This window comes from Canis lupus, chromosome 16 (genome assembly GCF_011100685.1).
Source record: "Canis lupus familiaris isolate Mischka breed German Shepherd chromosome 16, alternate assembly UU_Cfam_GSD_1.0, whole genome shotgun sequence".
Lineage (NCBI taxonomy): Eukaryota > Metazoa > Chordata > Mammalia > Carnivora > Canidae > Canis > Canis lupus.
The window spans coordinates 26597406-26611167 of NC_049237.1; the positions used below are offsets into that span (position 1 = coordinate 26597406).

General features: G+C 32.7%; 1 protein-coding gene across 7 annotated transcripts in view; it reads right to left on the reverse strand.

Moving 5' to 3' along the window:
* The window catches only part of ADAM2 (ADAM metallopeptidase domain 2), a 131190-nt gene that overhangs the window by 76625 nt on the left and 40803 nt on the right, over positions 1-13762 (reverse strand). For 6 of the 7 annotated variants that reach the window (XM_038560010.1, XM_038560008.1, XM_038560006.1 and 3 more), the window contains 3 exons: positions 3388-3459; positions 2782-2948; positions 1739-1820 (listed from right to left, as the gene is read on the reverse strand). In XM_038560010.1, the coding sequence (XP_038415938.1) occupies positions 1739-1820; positions 2782-2948; positions 3388-3459 (321 nt within the window). The remainder of the gene's footprint in view (positions 1-1738; positions 1821-2781; positions 2949-3387; positions 3460-13762) is intronic. The other variant, XM_038560011.1, reaches the window with a different exon arrangement.

Here is a 13762-nt window from a genome sequence, read left to right on the forward strand (position 1 = left end):
ACATGCAGAAATCTGTTGCATTTCTATACACCAATAATGAAATAATAGAAAAATAAATCAAGGAATTGATCCCATTTATCTCTGCACCAAAGATAATAATACCCCTAGGTATAAACCTAACCAAAGATGGAAATGATCTAAATTATGAAAATTATAGAACACTTATGAAAGAAATTGAAGAGGACACAAAGAAATGGAAAAACATTCCGTGCTCATGGATGGAAGAACACCTATTGTTAAAATATCTATACGACCCAAAGCAATCTACACATTCAATGCAATCCCTATCAAAGTACCACCATTTTTCACAGAGCTAGAACAAACGATCTTAGTATTTTTATGGAACCACAAAAGACCCTGAATAGTCAGAGCAATCTTGAAAAAAGAAAAGCAAAGTTGGTGGTATCACAATTCTGGACTTCAAGTTATATTACAAAGCTGTGGTCATCAAGACAGTATGGTACTGGCACAAAAACAGATACAGAGATCAATGGAACAGAATAGAAACCCCAGAAATGGACCTATAAGTATATGGTCAACTAATCTTTGGTAAAGCAGGAAAAAACATCCAATGGAAAAAAGACAACCTCTTCAACAAATGGTGTTGGGAAAAACTGTACAGCAACGTGAAAAAGAACAAAACTGGACCACTTTCTTTCACCATAGACAAAAATAAATTCAAAATAAATGAAAGGCCTAAATGTGAGACCTGAAACCATCAAACTCCTAGAAGAAAACACAGGCCACACATATAATAAGAAGCCAGAGGCAAGAGAAACAAAAGCAAAAATGAACTACTGGGACTTCACCAAGATAAAAGTTCTACTCAGTGAAGGAAACAATCAACAAAACTAAGAAGCAACTTTTGGAATGGGTGAAGATGTTTGCCAATGACATATCTGGTAAGTTTAATACCCAAAATTTATAAAGAACTTATCAAACTCAATAATCAAAAAACAAATAATCCAGTTAAGAAATGAGCAGAAGAGGGATCCCTGGGTGGCGCAGCGGTTTGGCGCCTGCCTTTGGCCCGGGGCGCGATCCTGGAGACCCGGGATCGAATCCCACGTCGGGCTCCCTGCATGGAGCCTGCTTCTCCCTCTGCCTATGTCTCTGCCTCTCTGTCTCTCTCTCTGTGTGACTATCATGAATAAATAAATAAAATCTTTAAAAAAAAAAAAAAAAAAAGAAATGAGCAGAAGATATGAACAGCCATTTTTCCAAAGAAGACATATAAATGGCCAATAAACATATGAAAAGATGCTCAACATCACTGATCATCAGAGAAATACAAATCAAAACCACAATGAGATATCACCTCATACCTGTAAGAATGGCTAAAGTTAACAACACAGGAAAGAACACATGTGGCCAAGGATGAGGAAAAAGGGGAACCCTTGCACTGTCGGTGGGAATGCAAAGTGGTGCAGCCACTCCAGAAAACAGTATGGAAGCTCCTCAAAAAGTTAAAAATAGTGATCCAGCAATTGGATAGTAGATATTCACCCAAAGGATATAAATTTTTATTTATTAAGGATATAAATTTATATCCTATAAATAGGATATAAATTTTTATTTATTAAGTTCAGTAAGAACTTTTTAAAGTTCAAACATTTCCAATGATCTTAGAATTATTTTGTAAATTTTAATATACATAAAATAATAAATATTAACTGTATATTAATCTAAATAGCATTCTACTTATACATTTCAGCCAAACAATTAAGCCATACTATACCAGAGCAACACCTCCTCCATAATGGCTATCACACATCTTCCCTTGAAAGGTTGCACCAACATAATTTGATTTTTCTCTGTAACTTAAGTTTAAAAACAGGATTATAATTATATGATTTTGTAAAATTAAGCAAATTACTATTGAATTTTCCTAATAAAACTTTTTGGTTTGCATATTTATATAATAAATTTATAAATATTTCCACCTAACATTAGAGCTTGAAATGACTAAACGTGTCTGCTTGTTTTGAAAACAGTGAAGCACATTTAAAAACAATAAAAAGTTTATTTTCATATTGAAGTTTTAGAAAATAACAAATCTTTATGTAATAAAATTTTTTAAAATTTTTGTTACATAAAAATTTTTTTAAATTTTTGTTACATAAAATTTTTTTAATTTTTAAATTATTTTTTAATCTTAAAAATTAAAAAAAATTTAATTTAAAAATATTTTTCAAAGTTAAAATTTTTTAAAAATTTTTTTAAATTATTTTTTATCTTAAAAGTTTTAAAAAATTAATTTAAAAATATTTTTCAAAATTAAAAATTTAAAAAAATTAAATCAATCCTAGAATATCAAAATAGAAGAGGAGGCTTATATTTTTTAAAGTGCAGCACAATGTAAATATGGTATGTTAGAGATATTAAAATATACAGTAGTATTGACATATCCTTGGAGGTTTTTTGTTATCTTATGAAAATAAAACATTAAAAGAAACCCTAACTACTACATCCATCATGTGTGTTTCTTTAGATACATATTATTAATATTTCAAACACAGTTAGGGACATTTAATGATATATTACACATTCTAAGGTAAGAAAGCATAAGAACAATATTGAAAGAGTGAGTTTTAAGTACAAATAAAATGATTGACATCAATAATTCTCTGTAAAATCTATGTTTTAAAAAATAATATTCCCATGATGTTGTATGTAGGGCAAAAATGGCATATTTTCCCTGAAGGCCTGTCGTTGTCAGAAATTGGGTCAAATATAGGTGTTTCCTTTGTATAAGATTTAGTAAAACCAAGATATGCTTACACAAGTAAAAATGCTACATCGTGAGGACGCAAAACAAGATAAGATCTTTTCCATTTTAAAAATCTGTGTAATAATTCATTAGCATCTCCAGTTACTGAGATTTTATTTTCATCTATCCAAAGTTCCAATGAAGAGAGAATTATTGTAACATTAAATGATGTAAAAATCTAAATAGAAGACATAAAGAAAATATGTTTAAAGGTCATGGTTTAAATAGATCCAGGGATTTATCTATAAAAATAAACACTACATTGATAACAATATTAAACAACAAAACTGCTAAGTCTGGTTCAGATCTTATAGAGTATATTAGTAAGTAATAAATACTACTTGTAAAACAAGTAATAATTAACATTTTGAAATACTTGTACTTCAGCAAGCCCCATGTGACATGCTTTATCAATTTTATAATTACCATAACTTAATTAGGTATATATAATAACTATTTTTCTTTTTATTATCCCTACTCAGAAAACTGAAACTTAAAATGGTTATATAATTTGGCCTATTCCATACTCATGTGTATTCAGGCAGTGCCATAAAAAAACGTATGGAAATTATTTAGGTAACACAGCAAATGCAAAAAACTAAAAAGGAAATACTTACAGCGTTGGTCAGTCCAATCAACTGGAAAATTTTTTGAGTGACAACAATCATATCAGAACCCATATAATTATACTGAAAAATATAAGAAATTGTTTAAATTACCAATTTATTAGTTTTTAAACATTATTATAGAATTATATATATTTAGTGTAAAATAGAAAAAATATTTTTACAATACAAAAGACACTAAAAACTCTTCCAAAAATAAAAGAGGAGGGAAAATTTCTAAACTCATTTTATGAGGCCACCATCACCCTAACACCAAAATCAAACACTGCAAGAAAGGAGAAATACAGATCAATATTCCTAATGAACATAGATGCAAAAAATCCTCAACAAAATATAGAAAGACTAAACTCAGCAGCATATTAAAAGGATAATACACTGTGATCAGTAGGGATTTTTTTCAGGAATATAAGAATGGTTCAACATCTGCAAATCAGTCAAAATGAAACACTACATCAACAAAATGAAGGATACAAATCATGAGATCAGATGATGAAGAACCATCAGAAGATACAGAAAAAAGCATTTTAACAAACTTGGACATTCTTTCATAATGAAAACTCTCAGCAAAGAGGATATCTAAGAAGGTACATCAACATAATAAAAGCCATATATAACAAGCCTATAACTAGTAGTATACTCAACCAGGAAAACCTGAAAGCTTTTAGTCTAAGATCAGGAACAAGACAAGGATGCTCACTCTCACCATTTTTATTTAACATAGTATTCAAAATCCTACCCAGAGGAACTAGGTAAGGAATAAAGAAGTCATATAAATTGGAAAGGAAGATGTAAATTGTCACTATTTGCAGATCATGTAATATTATATATAGAAAACCCTAAAGTTACACACACACACATATTTAGAACTAATTTTCAAAGTTAGCAAAGTTGCAGGGCAAAAAAATCAATATGCAAAAATCTGTTGCATTTCTGTATACTAGTAACAAACAGAAAAATTAAGAAAACAATTCCATTTGTATTTACAACAAAAAGAATAAAATACCTAGAAATAAGCATAAATAAGGAGGTAAAAGATATATACAGTGAAAACCAAAAGACAATGATAAAAGAAATTTAAAAAATGTATAAATAGAAATGTATACTACGTTCATGGATCAGAAGAATTAGCATTGTTAAAATGTGTATATTACCCAAATGAATATACAAATTCAAGGTAATGCCTCTCAAATTTCCAATGACATTCTTCACAGAAATAGAACAAAAAGTCTTGAAATTTGTGTAGAACCACAAAAGACCCTAAATAGCCAAAATAAATTTGAAAAAAGAAAAGAGCTAGAGACATCATACTCCCTGATTTCAAAATATATTACAAAACTATAGTAATCAAAACAGTATGATATTGCTATAAAAACAAACACATAGACCAATGAAATAGAACAGGAAGCTCAGATATAAATCCATGCCTTGTGGTCAATTAATTTATAACAAAAGAGTGAATAATACACAATGGAGACATTTTTTATTTGCCTAGTTATCAACTTATAAGAATTCTATGAATACTGAAAATATTCATGTTTTATTCTCTGAAATAAAATATCAAAATATTGACTTTGATAATTAAATTCATTTGCTTTTTAATCACAAAAATCTTTAATTTTCATGTATTCAAATATGACCTCACATTCCCACACAATTTTCACCTTTGCAATTTTAATTAGGAAGGTATCAATTCTTCCTATACTTTTTAAAAATGAGAAAAGATATAAGTTGTCAATTCAGAAAAAAGCTAATACCAGTGACCACTAAATATTAAATGATGTTTAAATTAATTATCAATTAAGGAGAGAGAAATTAAAATCACATTTAGATTACATTTTATGTGCAATGACTAGCAAAACTTAAAGAGAAATATAAAATGGATGGTTAGCAGGTATGAAAGGAACATTAGATTTTCATTTTTAACTTGGATATATTAAAAAAAGTTACAATCTTTTTATGAAGCAATGAATGATATCTATTAAAATTGAAAAGCATAAATCTTTTGAGCCATCATCCCTACTCCTGGTCACCATTCTCACAGGGTTAAATATCCAAGATGGAAGTACACATGAATAAAGGATAATTCATAAGCACTATATACAGTGGAAAGCAAAACAAAACTGGAAATAAAATGAATACTCAGCAAAAAAAGGAATCTATTTCACCACATGCATACCTGAAAGTCCTCAAAAAGAATTAACTACTCAGTTGACTTGAAGAAACACACACACACACACACAAACACACAAATTAAAAATTAAATAATCCAAGAAAACATCCTACACTGCCAGACTTGATCAAGAGAAGAATTAAATGTTTACAGAAGACATACTACATTTTCAAAGATAAAAATAACTTGAAAGTAAAAGTACTGAAAGAGCATACCATGCAAACAACATTGAGAACCGACATGTCCATGAGGAAGACATGTCCATAAAATTATAAATACATATGCATCTAAAAAAAAGATCCTGGGAAAGGGGAAAGAGTTAAGATGGCAGAGGAGTAGGGGACCCTAATTTCATCTGGAACCTGGAATGCAGCTAGATAATTATCAAATCATTCTATACACCTGAAAAATTAATGGAAGATCTGGGAAAAGAATTGCTGCAGTTCTACAAAGAGAAAAGTGATCACTTTTTGCAAGGTAGAAAGTGCAGAGGAGATGTGACTCTGGGGCAATATATCAGAAGATAAGCCTTGGAGGAGAGGGAGTTCCTAAGCAGGTTACCAGAAAGTATTAGAAACATCAGAGTGTAAAATTAGAACTTTAAGAAGTCTGTTACAATTGGGAACATCCCTAGCCTAAAGGTGCTCAGGTGGTGAATTAGGCAGAATCCCAGGTGGACAGTGTGGTCTCTGGATTGTCCAGGTCACAAAAAGAATGGGGGTGCCTAAGTGCAACAGATTTCCCAAGCATCAGAGTAGTGAAGTCAGCTGAAAGTAGCAAGTTTAAGCATCAGCCTTCCACTCAGTGTTGACATAAACTGAGAACCACTGCAAGGTCAGGCAACCATTCTCTGGGCAGGAGCCCAGGAAAAGGCAGAAGCTCAAGGACAACTCCTTCTTTACCCAGTAGGAATGGCTCAGGTCCACACTGTAGGAGTCCAAAAGTTTGGAGACTGGAAACTGGGTGATGTGCCTGAGATAAAAAAAAGGCTTAGTCGCAAGCTGGGTGAACATAGAGTTAGGATGAAAATCAGGAAACAGGATGAAAATCAGTGATTGACTACTTTTCTTTGAGAGATCAGTGAAGAGTTGGGGGCATGAACTTTTAGCTGTGGGGCTAGAGATCAGAGTTCCATCATTTTTATGACCCTTATTGGTGCTGAAAGTTTTCAAGGAGCAAAACAGCACCACATAGTGCAATCTGGAGCCACTTACAGATTGGCAAGGTGGGCACAATTCCATCGGCAAGAATACCTGAGAATCAGTGCAACAGGCCCTTCCCATAGAAGACCAGCAGGAGCAACTAGCTAACACCAAGTCAATCGATCATATAGAACTGCAAAATTTCAGCTCTTGGAGAAAACAGTACAGCATTTGTGGTGTTTTTATTATTCTTTAGTCTTTCATTTTTTTCCAGATATTTTCTTATTTTATCAATTCTTTTTTTAAAATTCCTTTTTAATTTATTAATATATATATTTATTTTTGGTTTTCTTTCATTGTAATATTGTAATAATACAATATTATTATTGTATTATATATAATGTATATAATATGTATGTATATAAATATATAAAAATCTATTTAAAAATATATTTTTTCTTTCTTTCTTATTTTGTGATCTAGTTTCCTCTAACAAACAGACCACAATACACCTAGGATCTAGGTTATTGTTTTGTCCTGTCTTACTTCTTGTTTGACTTTTTCTCATTTTGTTTTGTTTCTCTTTTCTTCCACTTTGGTTTTTTTTTTTTTTTTTTTTTTTTTTTTTTTTTTGCATCTTTCTGGTGTTGTTGTTGCTATTTTTGTCTATTCTCTCTCTTTCATCTATTCTTTTCTGGACACAATGAGGAGAAAGAGAAACTCACCCCAAAGGAAAGGACAGGAGGCAGTACACACTACCAGGGGTTTAACCAATATGGATGCAAGTGACATCAGAACAAGAATTAAAAACATGGCTATAAAGATACTAGCTGGGGTTGAAAAAAGTATCGAAGACAGTAGAGAATCCCTTACTGCAGAAATAAAAGAACTAAATTCTAATCAGTCCAAATTGAAAATGTTATTAATGAGATACAATAAAAAATAAAAAATGGAGATTCTAACTGCTGGGATAAAGGAGGCAGAAGGGAGGACACAATGATGGAAAGTAAGAAAGCTGAGAAAAAAAAGAAGAGAAAAAACACTACTGGATCATGAAGGAAGACTTCGAGTAATCAGTGATACCATAACACAAAATAATATTTGAATAATAAGAATCCCAGAAGAGGAAGAGAGAGACAGAGGGATAAAAGGTTTATTTGAACAAATTAGAGCTGAGAAATAAATAGACACTCAAGTCCAGGAAGCACAGAGAAACTCCCTCAAAGTTCATAAAAATAGGTCAACACCTCGACATATAAAACTGAATCTTGCAAATTTCAGAGATAAAGAGAAAATTCTGAAATAAGTTTGGGACAAGAAGTCCTTAACATACAAGGATAAAAATATAAGGCTAACGGTAGACCTGTCCAAAGAGACCTGGCAGGCCAGAAAGGATAGATGGCATGACATATTCAATGTGCTAAGTATGAAAAATAAGCAGCCAAGAATACTTTATCCAGTAAGGCTGTCATTCAGATTAGAAGAAATAAAGAGTTTCAAGGACAAACAAAATTAAAGGAAATCATGAACATTAAGCCAGCCCTGCAAGAAATATTAAAAGGAATCCTTTAAGTGGCGAGAAAGCACAAAGGTAACAAAAACCAGAAAGGAACAGAGACAATCTACAGAAATAATGATTTTACAGGTAATACAATGGCACTAAATTCATATTGTTCAATAATTACCTGAATGTAAATAGCCTAAATGCTCCAATCAAATGACATAGGGTATTAGAATGGTAAAAAGCAAGACCCACTGATAATGCTGTCTACAAGAGACTTATTTTAGATCCAAAGACACCTCCAGATTGAAAATGGAGGAGTGGAGAACCATTTATCATGGTGATGGGCATCAAAACAAATCTGAGGTAGCAACCCTTTTATCAGAAAAATTAGATTTTAAACCAAAGATTGTAATAAGAGATGAAAAGGGATACTTATATTATACTTACAATGTCTATCCAACAAGGAGATCTAACAATTGTAAATATTTATGCCTCTAGCATAATTGGGAGCAGCCAATTATATAAAGCAATTAATAACAGAAACTTAAAGAAGCTCATTGATAATAATACAAAAATAGTAGGGAATTTAACAACCAACTCAAAGTAATAGATAGGTCATCTAAGCAAAAGAGCAAGAAGGAGACCAGGGCTTTGAATGATATACTGGACTATGTCAACTTCACAGATATATTCAGAGCATTTCATCCTAAAGCATCAGAATACATATTCTTCTTGAGTGTACACAACATTCTCCAGAGTAGATCACATACTTGAGTCACAAATCAGGGTTCAGTCGGTACCAAAGATTGAGATTATTCCATGAATATTTTCAGATCACAGTGCTTTAAAACTTAAACTCAATCAGAAGAGAAAATTTGGAAGGAAAACAAATATATGGGAGTTAAAGAGCATCCTATTAAAGAATGAAAGGGTCAACCAGGTAATTAAAGAAGAATTTTTAAAATACATGGAAACAAATTAAATTGAAATCACAAAAGTTCAGAACATTTAGGATGCAGCAAAAGCAGTCCTAAGAGTAAAGTATGTAGCAATAGAAGCCACTCTCAAGAAACAAAAAATGGGGACCCCTGGGTGGCTCAGCAGTTGAGTGTCTGCCTTTGGTGCAGGGTGTGATCCTGGAGTCCCAGGATCGAGTCCCACATCAGGCTCGCTGTGTGGAGCCTGCATCTCCCTCTGTCTCTGCCTCTCTCTCTGTGTTCCTCATTAATAAATAAAAATAAATAAAATCTTAAAAAAAAGACTTAAAAAAAAAGAAAAGAAACAAAAAATGTCTCAGATATACAACTTAACCTTACACCTAAAGGAACTGGAAAAAAACAGTAAGTAAATCCTAAATCCTGCAAGAGAAGATAAATAATACAAATTAGAGCAGAAATCAATGATATAGAAATCAAAGGAACAGTAGAACAGATAATGAAACTAGGAGCTGGTTCTCTGAAAGAATTAATAACATTGATAAACCCCTGGTCAGACTTATCAAAAAGAAAAGAGAAAGGACTCAAATAAATAAAATCATAAATGAAAGAGGAGTGATCAGAAACAGCACCAAGGAAATACAAACCATTATAGCAATTATATGCCAACAAATTAGGCAATCTGGAAGAAATGGATGCATTCCTAGAAACATATAAAGTACCAAAACTGAAACAGAAGACCTGAACAGACACACAACCATCAAAAAATTGAAGCAGCCATCAAAAAACTCCCAGCAGAGTCCATGGCCAGATGGCCTCCCAGCAGAATTCTACCAAACATTTAAAGAAGAATTAGTAACTTTTCTCTGAAGCTGTTTAAAAAAATATAAATGGAAGGAAAACTCATACTCATTCAATGAAGCCAGCATTTCCTTGATCCCAGAATCAAATGAAGATCCCCCACCAAAAAGAATTATAGACCAATATCCCTGATGAACATGAATGCAAAAATTATTCCTAAGATACTAGCTAATAGAATCCAACAGTACATTGAAAGGATTATTTACCGTGACCAAGTGGGATTTCTTCCTGGGATGCAAGTGGTTCAATATTCAGAAATCAATCAATATGATAGACCACATTTAAAAGAAAAGACATATGATCCTCTTAATAGATGCAGAAAAAAAATTTGACGAAGTACAGCATCCTTTCTTGATTAAAACTGCACAGTGTAGGGATAGAAGGAACATACCTCAAAATTATACAAAAGCCATATACAAAAAGCCCACAGTGACTATCATTCTCAATGGGGAAAAACTGAGGGCTATTCCCTTAAGGTCAGGAACACAACAAGGATGTCCATTCTCACCATTGCTGTTCAACATAAAACTAGAACTCCTAGTCTCAGCAATCAGACAAAAAAAGGAAAAGAACGGTATCCAAATCAGCAAAGAAGTCAATCTTCCCCTCTTTGCAGAAGACATGATATTCTAAGTATACAAAATGTAAGAATCCACCCCAAAATTGCTAGAACTCATACAGGAATTCAGCAAAGTAGCAGGATACAAAATCAATGCACAGAAGTCAGTTGCATTTCTATACAATAAGAAGGAGGCCTAAGAAAGAGAAATCAAGGAATGGATCCCACTTACAATTGCATTAAGAACCATAAGATATCTAGGAGTAACCCTAACCAAAGAAGTAAATGATCTGCAGTCTGAAAACTATGTAACACTTTTGAAAGTAATTGAGTAAGACACAAAGATATAGGAAAACATTCCATGCTCATGGATTGTAGAACATTGTTAAAATGTCTATAATACTCAAAGTAATCCACACATTCAATGCAATCCCTATCAAAATGCCATCGACATTTTTGACAGAGCTGGAACAAACAATCCTAACATTTTATATTCATATGGAATGAGAAAAGACCCTAAATAGCCAAAGGAATGTTGAAAAAGAAAACCAAAGGTGGTAGCATTACAATTCCAGACTTCAAGCTGTATTACAAAGCTGTGATCATCAAGACAGTATGGTACTGGCACAACAACAGACACATAGATCAATGAAATAGAATAGAGAACCCAGAAATTGACTCTGAACTCTATGGTCAACTAATCTTTGACAAAGCAGGAAAGATCATCCAATGGAAAAAAGACAGCCTTTTCAACAAATGGTGTTGAGAAAATTGTACAGCCATATGTAGAATGAAACTGGACTACTTTGGGCACCTGGGTGACTAAGGCGTTGAGCATCTGCCTTCAGCTAAGGCCGTGATCCCAGAGTCGGATTGAGTCCCACATCCAGCTTCCCACAGGGAGCCTGCTTCTCCCTCTGCCTCTGTCTCTGCCTCTCTCTGTGTCTCTCATGAATAAATAAATAAAATCTTTAAAAAGAGAGAGAGAAAGAAAGAAACTGGACTACTTTCTTACACCATACACAAAAATAAATTCAAAATGGATGAAAGATGTAAATGTGAGACAGGAAATCATCAAAATCCTAGAGGAGAACACAGGCATCAACCTCTTTGACCTCAGCCATAGCAATTTCTTGGTAGACACATCTTGGTAGACACATCTCCAAGGTAAACAAAATCAAAAATGAACTATTGGGGCTTCTTCAGGATAAAAGCAAAGAAACCAGTCAACAAAACTAAAAGATGACTTACAGAACTGGAGAAGATATTTTCAAATGTCTTATCAGCTAAAAGGCTAGCATCCAAAATCTATGAAGAACTTATCAAAGCCAAAATCAAAAAACAAATAATCCAGTCAAGAAATGGGCAGAAAACATGAACACACATTTATCCAAAGAAGACACTCAAATGGCCAATAGACATGAAAAAATTCTCAAGCTCACTCAGCATCAGGACCACAATGAGATACCACCTTCCACCAGTCAGAATGGCTAAAATTAACAACTCAGGAAATGACAGATATTGGTGGGGATATAGAGAAAGGGGAACCCTCTTACACTATTAATGCAAGCTGGTACAGCTACTCTGGAAAACAGTATAGAAGTTCCTCAAAAAAGTTAAAAATAGAATTACCCTACAACCCAACAATTGTCCTATTAGATATGTACTCAAATGATACAAGCATAGTTATTCAAAGGGGCACATGTGCCCTAATGTTTATAGCAGCAATGTCCACAATAACCAAAATGTGGAAGGAGCCCAGATGTTCATCAACAGATGAGTGGATAATGAAGATATAGTATATATGTACAATGGAATATTACTAAGCCATCAAAAAGAATCATTATTTTGTTGTTTGGAACAATGTGGATGGAACTAGAGGGTATTATGTTGTGAAAAATAAGTTCATCAGAGAAAGACAAATATCACAAGACCTCACTCATATGGAATTTAAGAAACAAAAAAGATAACTAGAGGAAGGGGTAAAAAAATAAAATAAGATGAAATCAGAGTGGGAGAAAAACTGTAAGAGGCTCTAAACTATAAAAAACAAACAGGGTTTCTGGAGCAGATGTAGGTGAGATCATGGGGTAATGGGTGCTGGGCATTAAAGAGGGCACTTGATGTAATGAGCACTGAGTGTTATATGTAACTGATGAATAACCAAACTCTACCGTTGAAACTAATAATACACTATATGTTAATTAATTGATTTTAAATTAAAAAAAGAAAATAGAACATGAAATTACTAAAAAGATACAAAATGCAGAACTGAAAGGGGAAACAGAAAATTTAACAATAATATTGGAGACATAAGTATACAACTCTTAATAATTGAAGCAAAAACTTAGCACAACATAGAAACCTGAGACAAAACCAACAGATATCAATGGGACATCCCACCTCAAACAGTAAAAATTGATTTTTCTTGTATAGGCCACAAATAGACCACATGCTATGCCACAGGACAACTCTTCAATAGAGTTAAAACAATTTTTTAAAGTATAAAATATACTCTCTGACCACAAGAATTAAATAAAAAATTGACAACTAAGGGAAATTTGGAAAATTCCAAAATATGTGGCTATTAAGCAATCGATTATAAATAACGGATAATCAAAAAAGACATCATGGGGGTAGTAGGAAATGCTATATTAATCAAAATACAACATAGTAAAACTTAAGTTATTTAACACAGTGCTCAAAAGCAATGTATAGAAAGTGGCTATATATTTTTTAAAAATCTTCTCAAACTTAGGAAATTAGTCAAAGTAAAGCAAAGAACCCAAAGAAAGGAGGTTAAAGAAATTAATAAAGGTCAGAGCAATGTGCTTGAAATTCACATAAAAAATAACATAGAATATTAACATTCTTTGAAAAGATGAATATAATTGACAAACTTTTACTGACATTGACAAAGGATATGAAAGAAGTCTACAACTATTTATTTTTTTAAAGATTTTTATTTATTTATTCATTAGAGACACACAGAGAGAGACAGGCAGAGAGACACAGGCAGAGGGAGAAGCAGGCTTCATGCAAGGGAGCCTGATGTGGGACTCAATCCCGAGTCTCCAGGATCAGGCCCTGGGCGGAAGGTGGCGCTAAAACGCTGAGCCACCCAGGCTACCCGAAGTGTACAATTACTAATTCAAGATGGAAGAACTACAATTACTGACCATAAACAAATGATAA